The sequence below is a fragment of the Phyllobates terribilis genome, unplaced genomic scaffold (genome assembly GCF_046119375.1).
Source record: "Phyllobates terribilis strain yellow unplaced genomic scaffold, ASM4611937v1 Scaffold_3__8_contigs__length_932513732, whole genome shotgun sequence".
In the NCBI taxonomy this organism is placed as follows: domain Eukaryota; kingdom Metazoa; phylum Chordata; class Amphibia; order Anura; family Dendrobatidae; genus Phyllobates; species Phyllobates terribilis.
Window position 1 is genome coordinate 837,031,195 of NW_027362763.1, and position 15,540 is coordinate 837,046,734.

The 15,540-nt window shown below is 45.6% G+C and overlaps 1 protein-coding gene across 3 annotated transcripts in view; it reads right to left on the minus strand.

The window, feature by feature from the left end:
• CFAP61 (cilia and flagella associated protein 61) overlaps positions 1–15,540 on the minus strand; it is a 423,133-nt gene that overhangs the window by 277,703 nt on the left and 129,890 nt on the right. For all 3 annotated transcript variants that reach the window (XM_073672462.1, XM_073672463.1, XM_073672461.1), the window contains exons 14-16: positions 14,237–14,363; positions 11,218–11,295; positions 9,878–10,084 (exon numbers count right to left, since the gene is read on the minus strand). In XM_073672462.1, coding sequence (XP_073528563.1) covers positions 9,878–10,084; positions 11,218–11,295; positions 14,237–14,363 — 412 coding nt within the window. The remainder of the gene's footprint in view (positions 1–9,877; positions 10,085–11,217; positions 11,296–14,236; positions 14,364–15,540) is intronic.

Here is a 15,540-nt window from a genome sequence, read left to right on the forward strand (position 1 = left end):
TGGCAAGAAAAAAGCAGCTAAGTAAAGAAAAACGAGTGGTCATCATTACTTTAAGAAATGAAGGTCAGTCAGTCCGAAAAATTGGGAAAACTTTGAAAGTGTCCCCAAGTGCAGTTGCAAAAACCATCAAGCGCTACAAAAAAACTGGCTCACATGAGGACCGCCCCAGGAAAGGAAGATCAAGAGTCACCTCTGCTTCTGAGGATAAGTTTATCCGAGTCACCAGCCTCAGAAATCGCAGGTTAACAGCAGCTCAGATTAGAGACCAGGTCAATGCCACACAGAGTTCTAGCAGCAGACACATCTCTTCAACAACTGTTAAGAGGAGACTTTGTGCAGCCGGCCTTCATGGTAAAATAGCTGCTAGGAAACCACTGCTAAGGACAGGCAACAAGCAGAAGAGACTTGTTTGGGCTAAAGAACACAAGGAATGGACATTAGACCAGTGGAAATCTGTGCTTTGCTCTGATGAGTCCAAATTTGAGATCTTTGGTTCCAACCACCGTGTCTTTGTGTGACGCAGAAAAGGTGAAAGGATGGTGTGGAGGTGCTTAGCTGGTGACACTGTTGGGGATTTATTCAAAATTGAAGGCATACTGAACCAGCATGGCTACCACAGCATCTTGCAGCGGCATGCTATTCCATCCGGTTTGCGTTTAATTGGACCATCATTTATTTTTCAACAGGACAATGACCGCAAACACACCTCCAGGCTGTGTAAAGGCTATTTGACAAAGAAGGAGAGTGATGGGATGCTACGCAAGATGACCTGGCCTCCACCGTCGCCAGACCTGAACTCAATCGAGATGGTTTGGGGTGAGCTGGACCGCAGAGTGAAGGAAAAAGGGCCAACAAGTGCTAAGCATCTCTGGGAAATCCTTCAAGATTGTTGGAAGACCATTTCCGGTGACTACCTCTTGAAGCTCATCAAGAGAATCCCAAGAGTGTGCAAAGCAGTCATCAAAGCAAATGGTGGCTACTTTGAAGAACCTAGAATATAAGACATATTTTCAGTTGTTTCACACTTTTTTGTTAAGTATATAATTCCACATGTGTTAATTCATAGTTTTGATGCCTTCAGTGTGAATGCACAATTTTCATAGTCAAGAAAATACAGAAAAATCTTTAAATGAGATGGTGTGTCCAAACTTTTGGTCTGTACTGTATGTTCACACTGAGTTTTTTAGGAGCATTTTAAAAGGGATCTGCCCTAAAATGCACATAAAAAACCACTTCATATACTCTTTGAATACACCATATTCATTTCTTTTTAACAGAGAAAATGTTTTGAGAGTTTTTCTGATGAGTTTTTGAAAAGGTAGTAACAGAAAAAAAGAAGTGACCTGTTATTTTGAGGCAGATTCCTATCCAAACTTAAAGGGGTTGTCCGGCACTTTTCTATTGATGGCCTTTCCTTAGGATAGGTCACTAATATCTGATCAGTGGGGGTGTGACACCCGGCTACTCCACCCATTACCCATTCTTGGTGCCGGCTGGATGTGCTAAGTTGCGGTGCGGCACAGCATAGCTCCATCAACTGAACAAGGGACAACGACCAGGTATTACACATCCACCCTCCTACTGTTTCAAATAGTGGGTGGATCTGTAATACCCAGCCGTGGCCACTATTCTGTTGACAGACCTGTGTCGCAACTTAGCAACTCCGACAGCTGCCGGCACCAGGAACAGTTGATCGACGGTGGAGCCCAATGTCGCACCCCCACCTATCAGATTGAAGACATACCCTAAGAATAGGCCATCAATATAAAAATCCCGGACAAGACCTTTAAAACTGTGAATTCAATAGACTGCAAAACAGTGTGGGAAAAAAAGTTTCAAAAACCTAATTAAAACCTCTTAAAAAACCCTTCAGGAGAAAAAAAAAGTTTCTAGAAGCAATAAAAAAGAACAGCAGTTCCTGAGGTATATTTCCCTTGAAAAACTCGTCAGATTTTTCCACTTCCAAAAAACTCAGTCTGAATAAAAAACCCTACTTGGCATCCTATACAGGGCATGTATTTCTAAGGCAATGTGCAGATGGAGTCTTTTGAGGTGGTCAAAAATGAGTATTTCAAGTGGAAACTGCTTCAGGAAATAGTTTTTTGAGGTTTTGAAGAGCTTTGGAACAGTTTTTCATGAAGCATTTTTTGCAGCTGTTTGATTGGACAGTGGCTAGTTTTGGGATATTTCCATCAGGATCGCTTTAATGACATGACATGCACTTCATTTTCTGCACCAGGTGTTTTTTAAAACCTGAAGTGTAAAAAAAAAAAAACACTAAAAAAACTCCTTACAGGGGTTGTTCGGTCTTAAACTATAAGTCTGTAAATGTAAAGCAGGGGTGGGGAACCTCTGGCCCGCGGTGACCTTTTCTCCGGCCCCTGGGCAGATCCCTGGGGACCGCAGTGCTCGGGCTGGCAGTTGCGTTTTGACATCTGTCGGCACTTTAATTTCTTCCTGCTGTGCGAGCTCGCGCACGCAGCATTCACACCTGAACGCTGCAGCGCGTGCAATGAAATATTAGTCCTGAACTAGCCAGTTCCAGTACATACACTGTGGGTGGGGTTGGCGCATGTTGCACTTCCGTCCCATGGACGAAGACAGCAACAGTGTCTCCTGTGATGGCTACACCGCAGCCCCTGCATCTCTTGTGATGGCTATACCGCAGCCCCTGCATCTCCTGTGATGGCTATACCGCAGCCCCTGCATCTCATGTGATGGCTATATCGCAGCCCCTGTGTCTCCTGTGACGCCTATACCGCAGTCCCTGCATCTCCTGTGTTGGCAAATCGCAGCCCCAGCATCTCCTGTGATGGCTATACTGCAGCCCTTGTGTCTCCAGTGATGGCTGTACCGCAGCCCATGCATCTCCTGTGATGGCTATACCGCAGCCCCTATATCTCCTGTGATAGCTATACCGCAGCCCCTGCATCTCCTGTGATGGCTATACTGCAGCCCCTGCATCTCCTGTGATAGCTATATTGCAGCCCCTGCGTCTCCAGTGATGGCTGCACCACAGCCCCTGCATCTCCTGTGATGGCTATACCGCAGCCCCTGCGTCTCCAGTGATGGCTATACCACAGCCATTGCGTCTCCTGTGATGTCTATACTGCAGCCCCTGCGTCTCCAGTGATGGCTGTACCGCTGCCCCTACATCTCCTGTGATGGCTATACCGCAGCCCCTGCATCTCTTGGCTATACTGCAGCCCCTGCGTCTCCAGTGATGGCTGTACCACAGCCCCTGCATCTCCTGTGATGGCTATACCGCAGCCCCTGCATCTCCTGTGATGGCTATACCGCAGCCCCTGCGTCTCCTGTGATGTCTATGCCACAGCAGTTGCATCTCCTGTGATGCCTATACTGCAGCCCCGTATCTCCTGTAATGTGTATACAGCAGCGTCATGTCTCCTTGAGGTCTATGCTACAGCCCCATGTCTCCTGTGATGTATATTCCGCAGCCCCATGTCTTCTGTGATGGCTATACTGCAGCCCCTGCGTCTCCTGTGATGTCTATACCACAGCCATTGCGTCTCCTGTGATGTCTATACTGCAGCCCCGTATCTCCTGTGATAGCTATACCGCAGCCCCTACATCTCCTGTGATGGCTATACCGCAGCCCCTGCATCTCCTGTGATGGCTATACCGCAGCCCCTGCGTCTCCTGTGATGTCTATGCCACAGCAGTTGCATCTCCTGTGAAGCCTATACTGCAGCCCCGTATCTCCTGTAATGTGTATACAGCAGCGTCATGTCTCCTTGAGGTCTATGCTACAGCCCCATATCTCCTGTGATGTCTGCACCGCAGCTCCAGTGTCTCCTGTGATCACTAAACCGCAGCCCTTGCGTCTACAGTGATGGCTGTATCGCAGCCCCTGCATCTCCTGTGATGGCTGTACCGCAGCCCCTGTATCTCCTGTGATGGCTATACCGCAGCCCCTGCGTCTCCTGTGATGTCTATACCACAGCCCCTGCGTCTCCTGTGATGTCTATACTGCAGCCCCGTATCTCCTGTGATGGCTACACTGCAGCCCCGCATCTCCTGTGATGGATATACTGCAGCCCCCGCGTCTCCAGTGATGACTGTACCACAGCCCCTGCATCTCCTGTGATGGCTGTACCGCAGCCCCTGCATCTCCTGTGATGGCTATACTGCAGCCCCTGCATCTCCTGTGATGTCTATACCACAGCCGTTGCATCTCCTGTGATGTCTATACCGCAGCCCCTGCATCTCCTGTGATGGCTATACTGCAGCCCTTGCGTCTCCAGTGATGGCTGTACCACAGCCCCTGCATCTCCTGTGATGGCTATACCGCAGCCTCTGCATCTCCTGTGATGGCTATACTGCAGCCCTTGCGTCTCCAGTGATGGCTGTACCACAGCCGTTGCGCCTCCTGTGATGTCTATACCGCAGCCCCTGCATCTCCTGTGATGGCTATACTGCAGCCCTTGCGTCTTCAGTGATGGCTGTACCACAGCCCCTGCATCTCCTGTGATGGCTATACCGCAGCCTCTGCATCTCCTGTGATGGCTATACTGCAGTCCCTGCATCTCCAGTGATGGCTGTACCACAGCCCCTGCATCTCCTGTGATGGCTATATCGCAGCCCCTGTGTCTCCTGTGATGGCTATACCACAGCAGTTGCATCTCCTGTGATGTCTATACTGCAGTCCCATGTCTCCTGTGAGGTCTATGCTACAGCCCCATATCTCCTGTGATGTCTGCGCCGCAGCTCCAATGTCTCCTGTGATGACTATACCCCAGCCCTTGCATCTCCTGTGATGGCTGTACAGCAGCCCCTGCGTCTCCTGTGATGTCTATACCACAGCCGTTGCGTCTCCTGTGATGGCTATACTGCAGCCCCTGCATCTCCTGTGATGGCTATACTGCAGCCCCTGCATCTGTTGTGATGTCTATACCACAGCCTCTGCATCTCCTGTGATGTTTATGCCTCAACCTCAGCATCTCCTCTGATGTCTAGGCTGCAGCTGCGGCAACTCCTGTGATGTCTATACCAGAGCCCCTGAGTCTCCTGTGATGTCTATACCACAGCCCCGTATCTCCTGTGATGGCTATACAGCAGCCCCTACATCTCCTGTGATGGCTATACTGCAGCCCCTGCGTCTCCAGTGATGGCTGTACCACAGCCCCTGCATCTCCTGTGATGGCTATACCGCAGCCCCTGCATCTCCTGTGATGGCTATACCGCAGCCCCTGCATCTCCTGTGATGGCTATACCGCAGCCCCTACATCTCCTGTGATGGCTATACCGCAGCCCCTGCATCTCCTGTGATGGCTATACCGCAGCCCCTGCATCTCCTGTGATGGCTATACCGCAGCCCCTACATCTCCTGTGATGTCTATACTGCAGCCCCATGTCTTCTGTGAGGTCTATGCTACAGCCCCATATCTCCTGTGATGTCAGCGCTGCAGCTCCAGTGTCTCCTGTGATGTCTATACCACAGTCCCATGTTTACTGTGATGTATATGCCGCAGCCCCATGTCTCTTGCGATGTCTATATCGCAGCCCCTACATCTCCTGTTATGTCTATACCGCAGCACCATGTCTCCTGTGATGTATATGCTGCAGCCTCATGTCTCCTGTGATGTATATGCCGCAGCCCCTGCATCTCCTGTGAGGTCTATGCCGCAACCTCAGCGTCTCCTCTGATGTCTAGGCTGCAGCCTCAGCAACTCCTGTGATGTCTATATCAGAGCCCCTGCATCTCTATTGATGGCTATACCACAGCCCCTGCGTCTCCTGTGATGTCTATACTGCAGCCGCTGCATCTCCTGTGATATCTATACTGCAGCCCTGTATCTCCTGAGATGTGTATACCGCAGCCCCATGTCTCCTGTGAGGTCTATGCTACAGCCCTATATCTCCTGTGATGTCTGCGCCGCAGCTCCAGTGTCTCCTGTGATGACTATACTGCAGCCCTTGCGTCTCCAGTGATGGCTGCACCATAGCCCCTGCATCTCCTGTGATGGCTGTACCGCAGCCCCTGCATCTCCTGTGATGGCTGTACCGCAGCCCCTGCATCTCCTGTGAGGTCTATGCCACAACCTCAGCGTCTCCTCTGATGTCTAGGTTACAGCTGCAGCAACTCCTGTGATGTCTATACCAGAGCTCCTGCATCTTCTGTGATGTCTATACCAGAGCAGTTGCGTCTTCTGTGATGTCTATACTGCAGCCCCGTATCTCCTGTGATGGCTATACTGCAGCCCCTACATCTCCTGTGATGGCTATACCGCAGCCCCTGCATGTCCTGTGATGGCTATACTGCAGCCCCTGCGTCTCCAGTGATGGCTGTACCACAGCCCCTGCATCTCCTGTGATGGCTATATCACAGCCGTTGCATCTCCTGTGATGTCTATACTGCAGCCCCGTATCTCCTGAAATGTGTATACTGCAGCCCCATGTCTTCTTTGAGGTCTATGCTACAGCCCCATATCTCCTGTGATTTCAGCGCCGCAGCTCCAGTGTCTCCTGTGATGTCTATACCACAGTCCCATGTTTACTGTGATGTATATGCCGCAGCCCCATGTCTCTTGCGATGTCTATACCGCAGCCCCTACATCTCCTGTGATGTCTGTGCCGCAGCCCCTGCCTCTCCTGTGATGTTTATACCGCAGCCCCATGTCTCCTGTGATGTATATGCTGCAGCCTCATGTCTCCTGTGATGTATATGCCGCAGCCCCATGTCTCCTGTGATGTATATGCTGCAGCCCCATGTCTCCTGTGATGTATATGCTGCAGCCCCAAGTCTCCTGTGATGTATATGCTGCAGCCCCATGTCTCCTGTGATGTATATGCTGCAGCCCCATGTCTCCTGTGATGTATATTCCGCAGCCCCATGTCTTCTGTGATGTCTATATCATAGCCCCTGCATCTCCTGTGATGTCTATACCACAGCCTCGTATCTCCTGTGATGTATATATTGCAGCCCCATGTCTCCTGTGATGTGTATGCCACAGCACCATGTCTCCTGTGATGTCTATACCACAGCCCCATGTCCCCTGTGATGTCTATACTGCAGCCCCTGCATCTCCTGTGAGGTCTATGTTGCAACCTCAGAATCTCCTGTGATGTCTAGGCTGCGGCCGCAGCAACTCCTGTGATGTCTATACCAGAGCCCCTGCGTCCCCTGTGATGTCTATAGTGCAATCCCAGCGTCTCCTGTAATGTCTATACTGCAGCCCCTGCGTCTGCTGTGATGTCTATACGACAGCCCGTATCTCCTGTAATATCTATACCGCATACCCAGCATCTCCTGTGATATCTATACCACAGCCTCTGCATCTCCTGTGATGTCTATACCGCAGCTCCTTCATTTCCTGTGACGTCTATTCCGCAGCCCCAGTGTCTCCTGTGGTGTCTTTTATGTGATATATATAACAGTTTCGGTGTTTCCTATGTGATGTATACACAGCAGTTTCGCTGTCTCCTATGTGTTATATATATAGCAGTCTCAATGTGTATACGGCAGTTTCGGTGTCTCATATGTGATGTATATACAGCAGTCTCGGTATCTCCTATGTGATGTATACAGCAGACCTTGAGACTGCTTGAGTTCTATAAATGTAACGTGAGCAATGATGAATTTCCCACTTTGAGGAGACCTGGAATGTAATCTACATCTGTGTTAAGTACAACTTACTGCTGTGAATTCTTTACAAAACGTATTATCACAAAGAGTAGCCTGTGCTCCAGAACGTCGCAAATCTGAAAAAGCAGTTACGAGTAGCAACATCATTAATACCATCTAACATCACAACAACACCAAAGAGAATCACTTTCAGCCATCACGTTAGGGGTGAATTAATTACATGTTTGACCAAATATAGCAGGATAATTTTCAAGTTCAAAATTTAGTCCAAATGGCCCTTGCCAGAAAAAAGGTTCTCCACCCCTGATGAAATAGGATTGTTCCTAAAACAGCTCATTTCCTGTAAACAGGCTGCCACACACTTGGTGAATGAGTAAAACTTTCAATTGTCGGGTGAAATGGTTTTTAAGCTTTGCAGTCTATGTGCACAGAACTACCGGTTACTGATTGTTCTGTGCACATGGGAAATGCAGTTAGCCTCTCTAAACAGCCTATTAAAGGGAATCTGTCAGCAGGTTTTTGCTACCTTATCTGAGAGCAGAATGATGTAAGCAAAGAGAAGCTGAATACAACAATGTATCACTTAGATTACTGGGTGCAGCCGTTCTCACACAATCAGCGTTTTTAGATTTAGCATAAAGTAGAGCTGAGGAAGCTAACCCCGCCCACCCCAGGCTCTATATATAATGTCTATAGACAGTAAGGTGCTTATCACAGTAGGGGGCGTTGCTGGACCAGGAGGCAAGGGCTGCTGTGATCCAGCAATGATAAGCTACTGGTGCTAAAACAATCATTGCAGGCAAACAAAACCACTGAGCTTGATAAGAGAGGCATCACTGAAATCTGTGTTTTAACCCCTACAGCATGCTGTCTTCAGATTACATAGAAAAACCTGCTGACAGATTCCCTTTAAAGGACTGTCAAGCAGCTTTTATATAACCAGTGTAAACCCACCTTAAAATAGGGAAAGATAAAAAAATATATATATAAAAATAATTAAATATTAATACTGCTTCCTGTTGTTATCAGATGTTCTTGTGTCTGGACAGCAGGAGAGGGCTGTACATTACTTCATCCTACAAATATCTTCACCCTTTTCAGCAGACTTGAATAAAGCTCATTGAAGCTTATTATAATGATAATACCAAAAAAGAGAAAAACCCAAATTCTCTTTTGCACCCTGTAAGACTAATTCTATGTACTGATATGTCCATCCTTATCTTTCCACAAATTTTATTAAAGGGGTTGCTCCGTTAGTTAGCAAGTTAGTGTAGTGTTGGTATAGGGAGTACAATCGGGGGAGAAAGGTTGTACTTGATGGACCTAGGTCTTTATTCAACCTACGTTACTATGTTACTGTGTCTTCAGTCACTGTCAGGATTTACTGGTACACATTCAGACTAAATGTGTCTGGCTTCTCTCAATATGAGTGAATTGAGAGAAGTCAGGCATGTCTAGTTGGCATGTGACAACATGTATGCAAAATGCAAACCTGCTCTCACTAGCAATACTGGTGAATTATGACAGCAAACGCACCGCGTGACTGAAGACCGGACAACCCCTTTAAGGTGTCCTATTTATCAAACAAAATTCAGTCTATTGTGACATGCTAGCAAAGCCCTTAAAATGCTGAAGGCCCCATCTCAACAACTGGATGATCACATAAAGCATTAAAGAGATTGTCCCCTTTGAGAAAATGTTCTTATATAAACTGCAGTACTCATAATAAAACAAAGCGAGTATTATTTACCCTCACCAGCAATCTGTCACAGTCTCAGTCTCTATTGTTTATCTGCAGCATTGACGTCACGTTCACAGCGCTGCAGTCAATCAGTGAACTCAACGGCTTTGTGCCATCTATATGGATAGTAGAGCCACTGAGCTCAGTGACTGGCTGCAGCTCTTGTCGACAACAGAGACAAGGACAGCGGCGGACACCAGGCGCTGGCCCCAGGAAGGGTAAATAATATTCGGATTGGGGGGTATTTATGACTACCACAGCCTATAGAAGAAAGTTTTCTGGAAGAAGACAACTCCTTTAACATCTCCCAAAATAATATTTTCAAATTGAGCTTTTTGAAAGTCTTCTCTTGTCAATCATTTCGAGATACATTAAGCCAAAACTCAGTATCAACTGCTTACTATCATACCATTCACTTTATAGCCACTGTTTTATTGTTGCTTAAGAATAAAAAAAATATATTAATTTCAAAAATGTAATTTCAAACTAATCTCAGAGAATTCTCAGTGTAATTGTGCACAGAAAGTTACCTGATTTTTGACATAAGGTGGGTACACAGGGTAATATAGCGAGGACTTGTGAGACAAGCGGAGGATCTCTTTAAGGAAATGCCTGCTGTAGTGTTTAAATATAGGATTGAGGGCATAATGGTGGAGATGTCCGTGCTCATCCCGCTGATGGTGATTAAAGTAGATGAAATCCTCAATGTTGTAGTGTGAACGAATGTACTCGATGTCCTACAAAGCAATAAAGAACAATGTACGTGGAATACATATGGCAAATCTGCACACAGATAACCATAAACTAAGGTAATCTAGATAACGATCTGAAATAGGATAGATGCACACAGCCAGTCAGCCATAAAGCCCACAGTGGTCAAAGTCTTGATTGATGTTGTGGCAAAAATTCACTGACCCCACTGAAGGAAAAAATATATAAATGTTAATTTTTCATTTATGTTTTTGCAGACTCCACCAGAAGGGTTCCTGGAGACATAACAGTGTGTACTACGCTACTACTGTCCTGCCTATAAAATGACCGTTATGGCTCAAATTAGGCTACACTTTCCCAAGTGGAGGCAGCTAAAAAACACATCACACACAATTATAAACCAAAGCACCATAGAAAATGATAAATTAACCTGAGAGTTAGGCCCAATGCGCACAGCGCCCCAGCATGGGGACACGTGGCCATCCTGTGCCGTATGTAGAGAGCTATTCTACTCCAGCAATGCCACCAGTGTAGGACACCTCTACATGTACATTAAATCAAGCATGGCACAATATTTTTCTGGTGGATTTGTATCAACTGCTTAAAACCTATGTCGCCTCAGAATGTAAGGTAGTAATATAGAGGAGCTTTCCATAGGGATGAGCGGACCCGTGGATGTTCGGCTTCGTCGGGTTTGAGCGAACTTTAGTCCAAACTCTACCCGAACTTGAACTCGAACCTGAATCCCATGGAAAGCAATGGGGACCCAAACTTTTGTGCTGTAAAATGGTCTCTCTCGCTCTCTATTACACTTCTAATAGTCCAATGTAATCAGGACAGACAGAGAATGACTACCCAGAGACAACCACGCAAATTAACACTGAAAAGTCATCTTGAGGGGTTGTTCTCCTAAAGAAGAGGCCTCTATGCAAAGTATATTAGAGAGCTCAGGATATGCATAGTATGGAGTGGTATAGTCTGGATAAAGTATTGATCTACTAAAAAATGTAGTCCTCCTTTGAGGTTTGCATTATTCTGTATTTAGTTTGGATGCCATTAAACACCAGGAGTATCACTGATTTTAGCTTTACCACCTTGGGTACTGGTACATATACATTTATTGTATAGACAACTAGAAGATCAACATAAAACAATTTACCTCTTCATTTCTGAGGACTGCAATACCAACTAACTGGTCAGCTACTTCAGCAACAAACGCCTGCAGCGGTGTGCCATCCTGCAATCGGTAATATGGAAAATAAGAGTGACAATCATATCCACCAATGTAGTCTTACAATCTTGCAAACGAGTCAGAGTTCTAGGCTGTATTGCAGTGAAGAACAAGAAAACAAATGTTTTGTCATAAAGGAGTACTCTTAGGCTATGTGCCCACATAGCAGATTTGATGCAGAGCGTTTTTGCCTCTCTCTGGCAGAAAAAAACGCATGCAGATTTACATGCGTTTTTTCTGCCAGAGAGAAGCGTTTTTTCAGCGTTTTCTGCATGCGTTTTTTCAAGCACTTTTCCAATCGATTTTGAGCATCACTTGGAAAAGTGCTTGACAAGTTGGTCACACGAAATAAATCCACGCAACCGGCATGGATTTATATTGTGTGACCAACTTAGATGCTTTAAATGCTGCATCGATAGTAAAAAAAAATGATTAAAAAGTTAAAAATAAAAAAAACCTGTATACTCTCCAGTCTTCTCCCGGCGGCGATCCTCTCTCCTCGGCGTCCCGCGGTGTACTTGCAGGACCTGCGGTGACATCATTTAGTCAGCTAATGGTCACGCGACCATCACCTGACCGCTGACATCAGCGGTCAAGTGACCATCAGCTGACTAAATGATGTCACCGCAGGTCCTGCAAGTACACCGCGGGACGCCGAGGAGAGAGGATCGCCGCCGGGAGAAGACTGGAGAGGTGAGTATACAGGTTTTTTTTATTTCTTTTTTTTACCACGTGGTAGCCGGGATGAAGAGGAGTTGTAGTCTCCACATATACCTGCTGGTTTGCTGCGTTTCAATGTTCCTCAATGGCTGCGAATTTGCAGCGTAATCGCAGTAGAAATGGTCATGCTGCGTTTTGCAACGCAATGCAAATTCGGCGCGCTAATTAGCGCATCATGTGCACAGCACATCCGAATTCACATTGCTTTGCATGGCAGATGGTTTTACAAGCGTTTTCGTGGCGGTAAAAATGCCGCAAAAACGCTACGTGGGCACATGGCCTTAAGTTATTAAATTGCTTAATTAGATAACATGGTAATAAGCAAGTTTCCAATTGACTTGCTTTTCCTATCTGCTATCATTTTCCTGCTGTGAGAGCTTTTATCTTTCATAGTGTACATAGTTTTCATGAAGCTTAGTGTGATGACAGCTTTTCTTCTTAATTATGATAGACAAATTCAGTAAACCAAGAGCCCTATGTGTTTATCTTCATGTTGGCTTTTGCATTGGTGTTCTACTTTGGTTGATTAACACAGACTATTGTTTGAATAATCCTGAATGTTGACACTTGAGTTGAGATGTACTGTAACATATTGTCTGCAAATCTTGCAAGATAGAGACATGGAGCTGTATTATACCAAACCTTGCAAGTTGATAAGATGCTTAAACAATGAGTCAGGGGCCCCTTCAACCTTGATCCCTGACCCTTGACCTATGAATGACGACTGCAAGGACAATTGTGAACTAAAAAAGGGGTCTCTGCCTCTGTTCTGTGTCATTCTACAGCATGTCAGCTGAAGGACTACAGATCGGCTTCACTGACCATTGCTGAACCCTCAGAGATGTCTTGAAGAATCCAGGTTGGGACAATCAGGTCACCTTGCCCCAGACTTCACTGCTCGCGGCTAGTTTCCTAAGCTTATCGTTACCTTCTCTCTTTGGGGGCCCGCCAAAAGCGGGGTGCCACTGGTGGGGGTAGTCGGCCCTGGACGCCCCGAAATAGCAGCTACTCTATTCTCGGCGGGCCAGCAGAAGGGTAAGGACTGTGTAATGTTGCACCATTTTGGGTACTTGCTGGGACTGTTCTATGTGCTTATTGTTCGCTTTGTCGTTCAATAAAGTATTGTCACACTGTTTTACCCTCACCCCGTGTTGTCTGAGTAGCGTTACGCCCACGGAAGACCCCGGGTCTTCACACTTAGCCACTAATGCCTGCCCAGATCCTGGCCAAGAATGTATAGTAGCTACAATAGATGAGAGATGTTAACTCCTAATATCCCTGCCACCTCTCTTCAGCTCATTGATTTTTATATAGCAGTTAGTTGCTCACGTTCCCTTCCTTCCTTTCAGCTCTTAACAAGCTGTTGTTCTAATTCTTGCAAAATTAGCCCCACAGATTTCAAAGCAGGTCTCCTAATCACAGCTCTCACTTTCCTGAGCAGTATGGTTGCTCAAATGCCCTGTCATCTCTATGTATAAATATAGAGATAATAGTGTAGATTTCAGAAAAAGCACTCATAGCTGAATGTGTTACAGCAGAACTTGTGCTGAGCTTTATAGTTTTATTAATACTACAGCTCTGTTACTCAACGGAATTATCACTCATTGAGGAGAGTGCACCCTGCCAGAAACCAGCACGTGAAAGAGGCTGTAAAGGTGTGTGCAGCTCAAGAGATAACTTGAGAATATCCCTTTAAAGGGAACCAGTCCAGACAGATAAAAAGGGAAGGAATTTTTCTGCTAATATGGGGCAATTAGCAACTGCCTCATGGGGTTTTTGCCTTCCACTAAATCAAAATGTTGGGTTATAGGTTGAACTTGATGGATTTGTGTCTTCTTTCAACCTTAACACTATGAATATATAATCCTTTGTACTCACATGCACATCAGCCAGGTGTGATGTAAATCTCAGATGGTAACTCTACAATTATTTAATTAGGAAAGGATACATTCTCAGAAATGTACATTATTTAAATTCTTTCTAACATAGGAGGAAAGGTACAACCACAAATTCTTACATCTAATGGCAGATTCCTATCTAATACCTAAGGTCAGCTGCTAATTTTCTTTTCCAGCAGAGGAATCTATAATTTTCAGCTTTGCCAACAAGAATGTGCCCCCATACGCAGCAATATTGACTTCGGGTTTACCAATGTAAAACATGACAGTAATAACAAGCTCGGGATGAGATAATACATTTTTTACGAATTCTGAATGACTCCACTCACAGCATCCCTTCGTGCTTTATTGTAGATCTCGAGGTCATCCAATATGCTTTCATGGACATGTAGGTTTTCGATTAGGTTTTTAACTGATGGTACATCACTGGACTTTGCTGGCCTTACCTGTAACAAGCTGAAATGAAGGTAAAAAAAACTCATGTAAATGATTAGTTTATGACTGCATGAAATCTAATTGGAGATTAAATGTACTAATGCAGCCTATTATGAAGCAGGAGCTGGAAGACAGGCAATGAACAATGCAGAGGCCCACAGGAGCTGTTCTTTCAGGACCATTATTCCCAGGCAGGAAGAAACACTGAGAAGCTTGTGGAAATACAGCTACAATACCATTAGCGCATTAATCCCTCTGGCTTGTAGTACTTATGTACACAGTCTGGTTTAGATCTCAGAGGGAATGCTGTGTAGCATGGCACTGGGATAATGAAAAATCCACACTTCCATGCCTTATCAGAAGACAAAGGATGGGTTCCAATAAGATCAAGGATTTTACTACGTGTTTTGTGATGTAATTACTATGCTTCACCTTTTTTTCTATTTGCATATTAAAGGTTCTTTGCAATTTTGCAAATATTGCTAAAACATTAAATGCATGTAGTCGCATATACATAGTGTTAAAAGCTTGTCCTCAACTTCTGATCGTATGGATGACTGGTAAGGTCCAGAAGTTGATTATCCATAGAAGCTCCTCCAGATGTGACCTTACAGGTACATAGCTCATTCATAGCTTGTGTGAAGAAATTACAAATAAAGGTCCCTGTAATGAGCACTGAAGATCAACTTCATCAATAGTGTATCGTAAAACTGGTCTTGTTGCTCATAACAATTAATCTGAGCATAGGTTTTAATTCCCAAAAAGGTTTTGGGGATCTTAAAAGGGACTTTTCATATGAAAAAATGCTATTAACCTACAGATATGGGGTTAATGTGCAGCATTTTGAAGCTGTGCGGCCGCCGCTCTAAAAACCCGAGCTTTCAGTCATAGATGTGCGGCTTAAGTCACAGCTCATTACATAGTGAGCGGAAGCTGTAACCACAACCCCAGCACTGACTGACAGCCGGCTAAGCAGTGCTTCAGTACAGAGTCGGCTGTCAATCATAGTGTAGGGTGGTTACAACCGCCGCTCACTATGTACTGAGCGGTGACTGATGCCCGAGCCTGCCAGAAGTATTAAAGTTTATTATGTACTGGGAGCGGGGCTCTCAGTGTGGCAGCCGCATGGCTTCAGAATGATATTAACCTGCAGCTTCACCCCATATCTGTTGGTTAGTAGTGTTTTTTTCACATGACA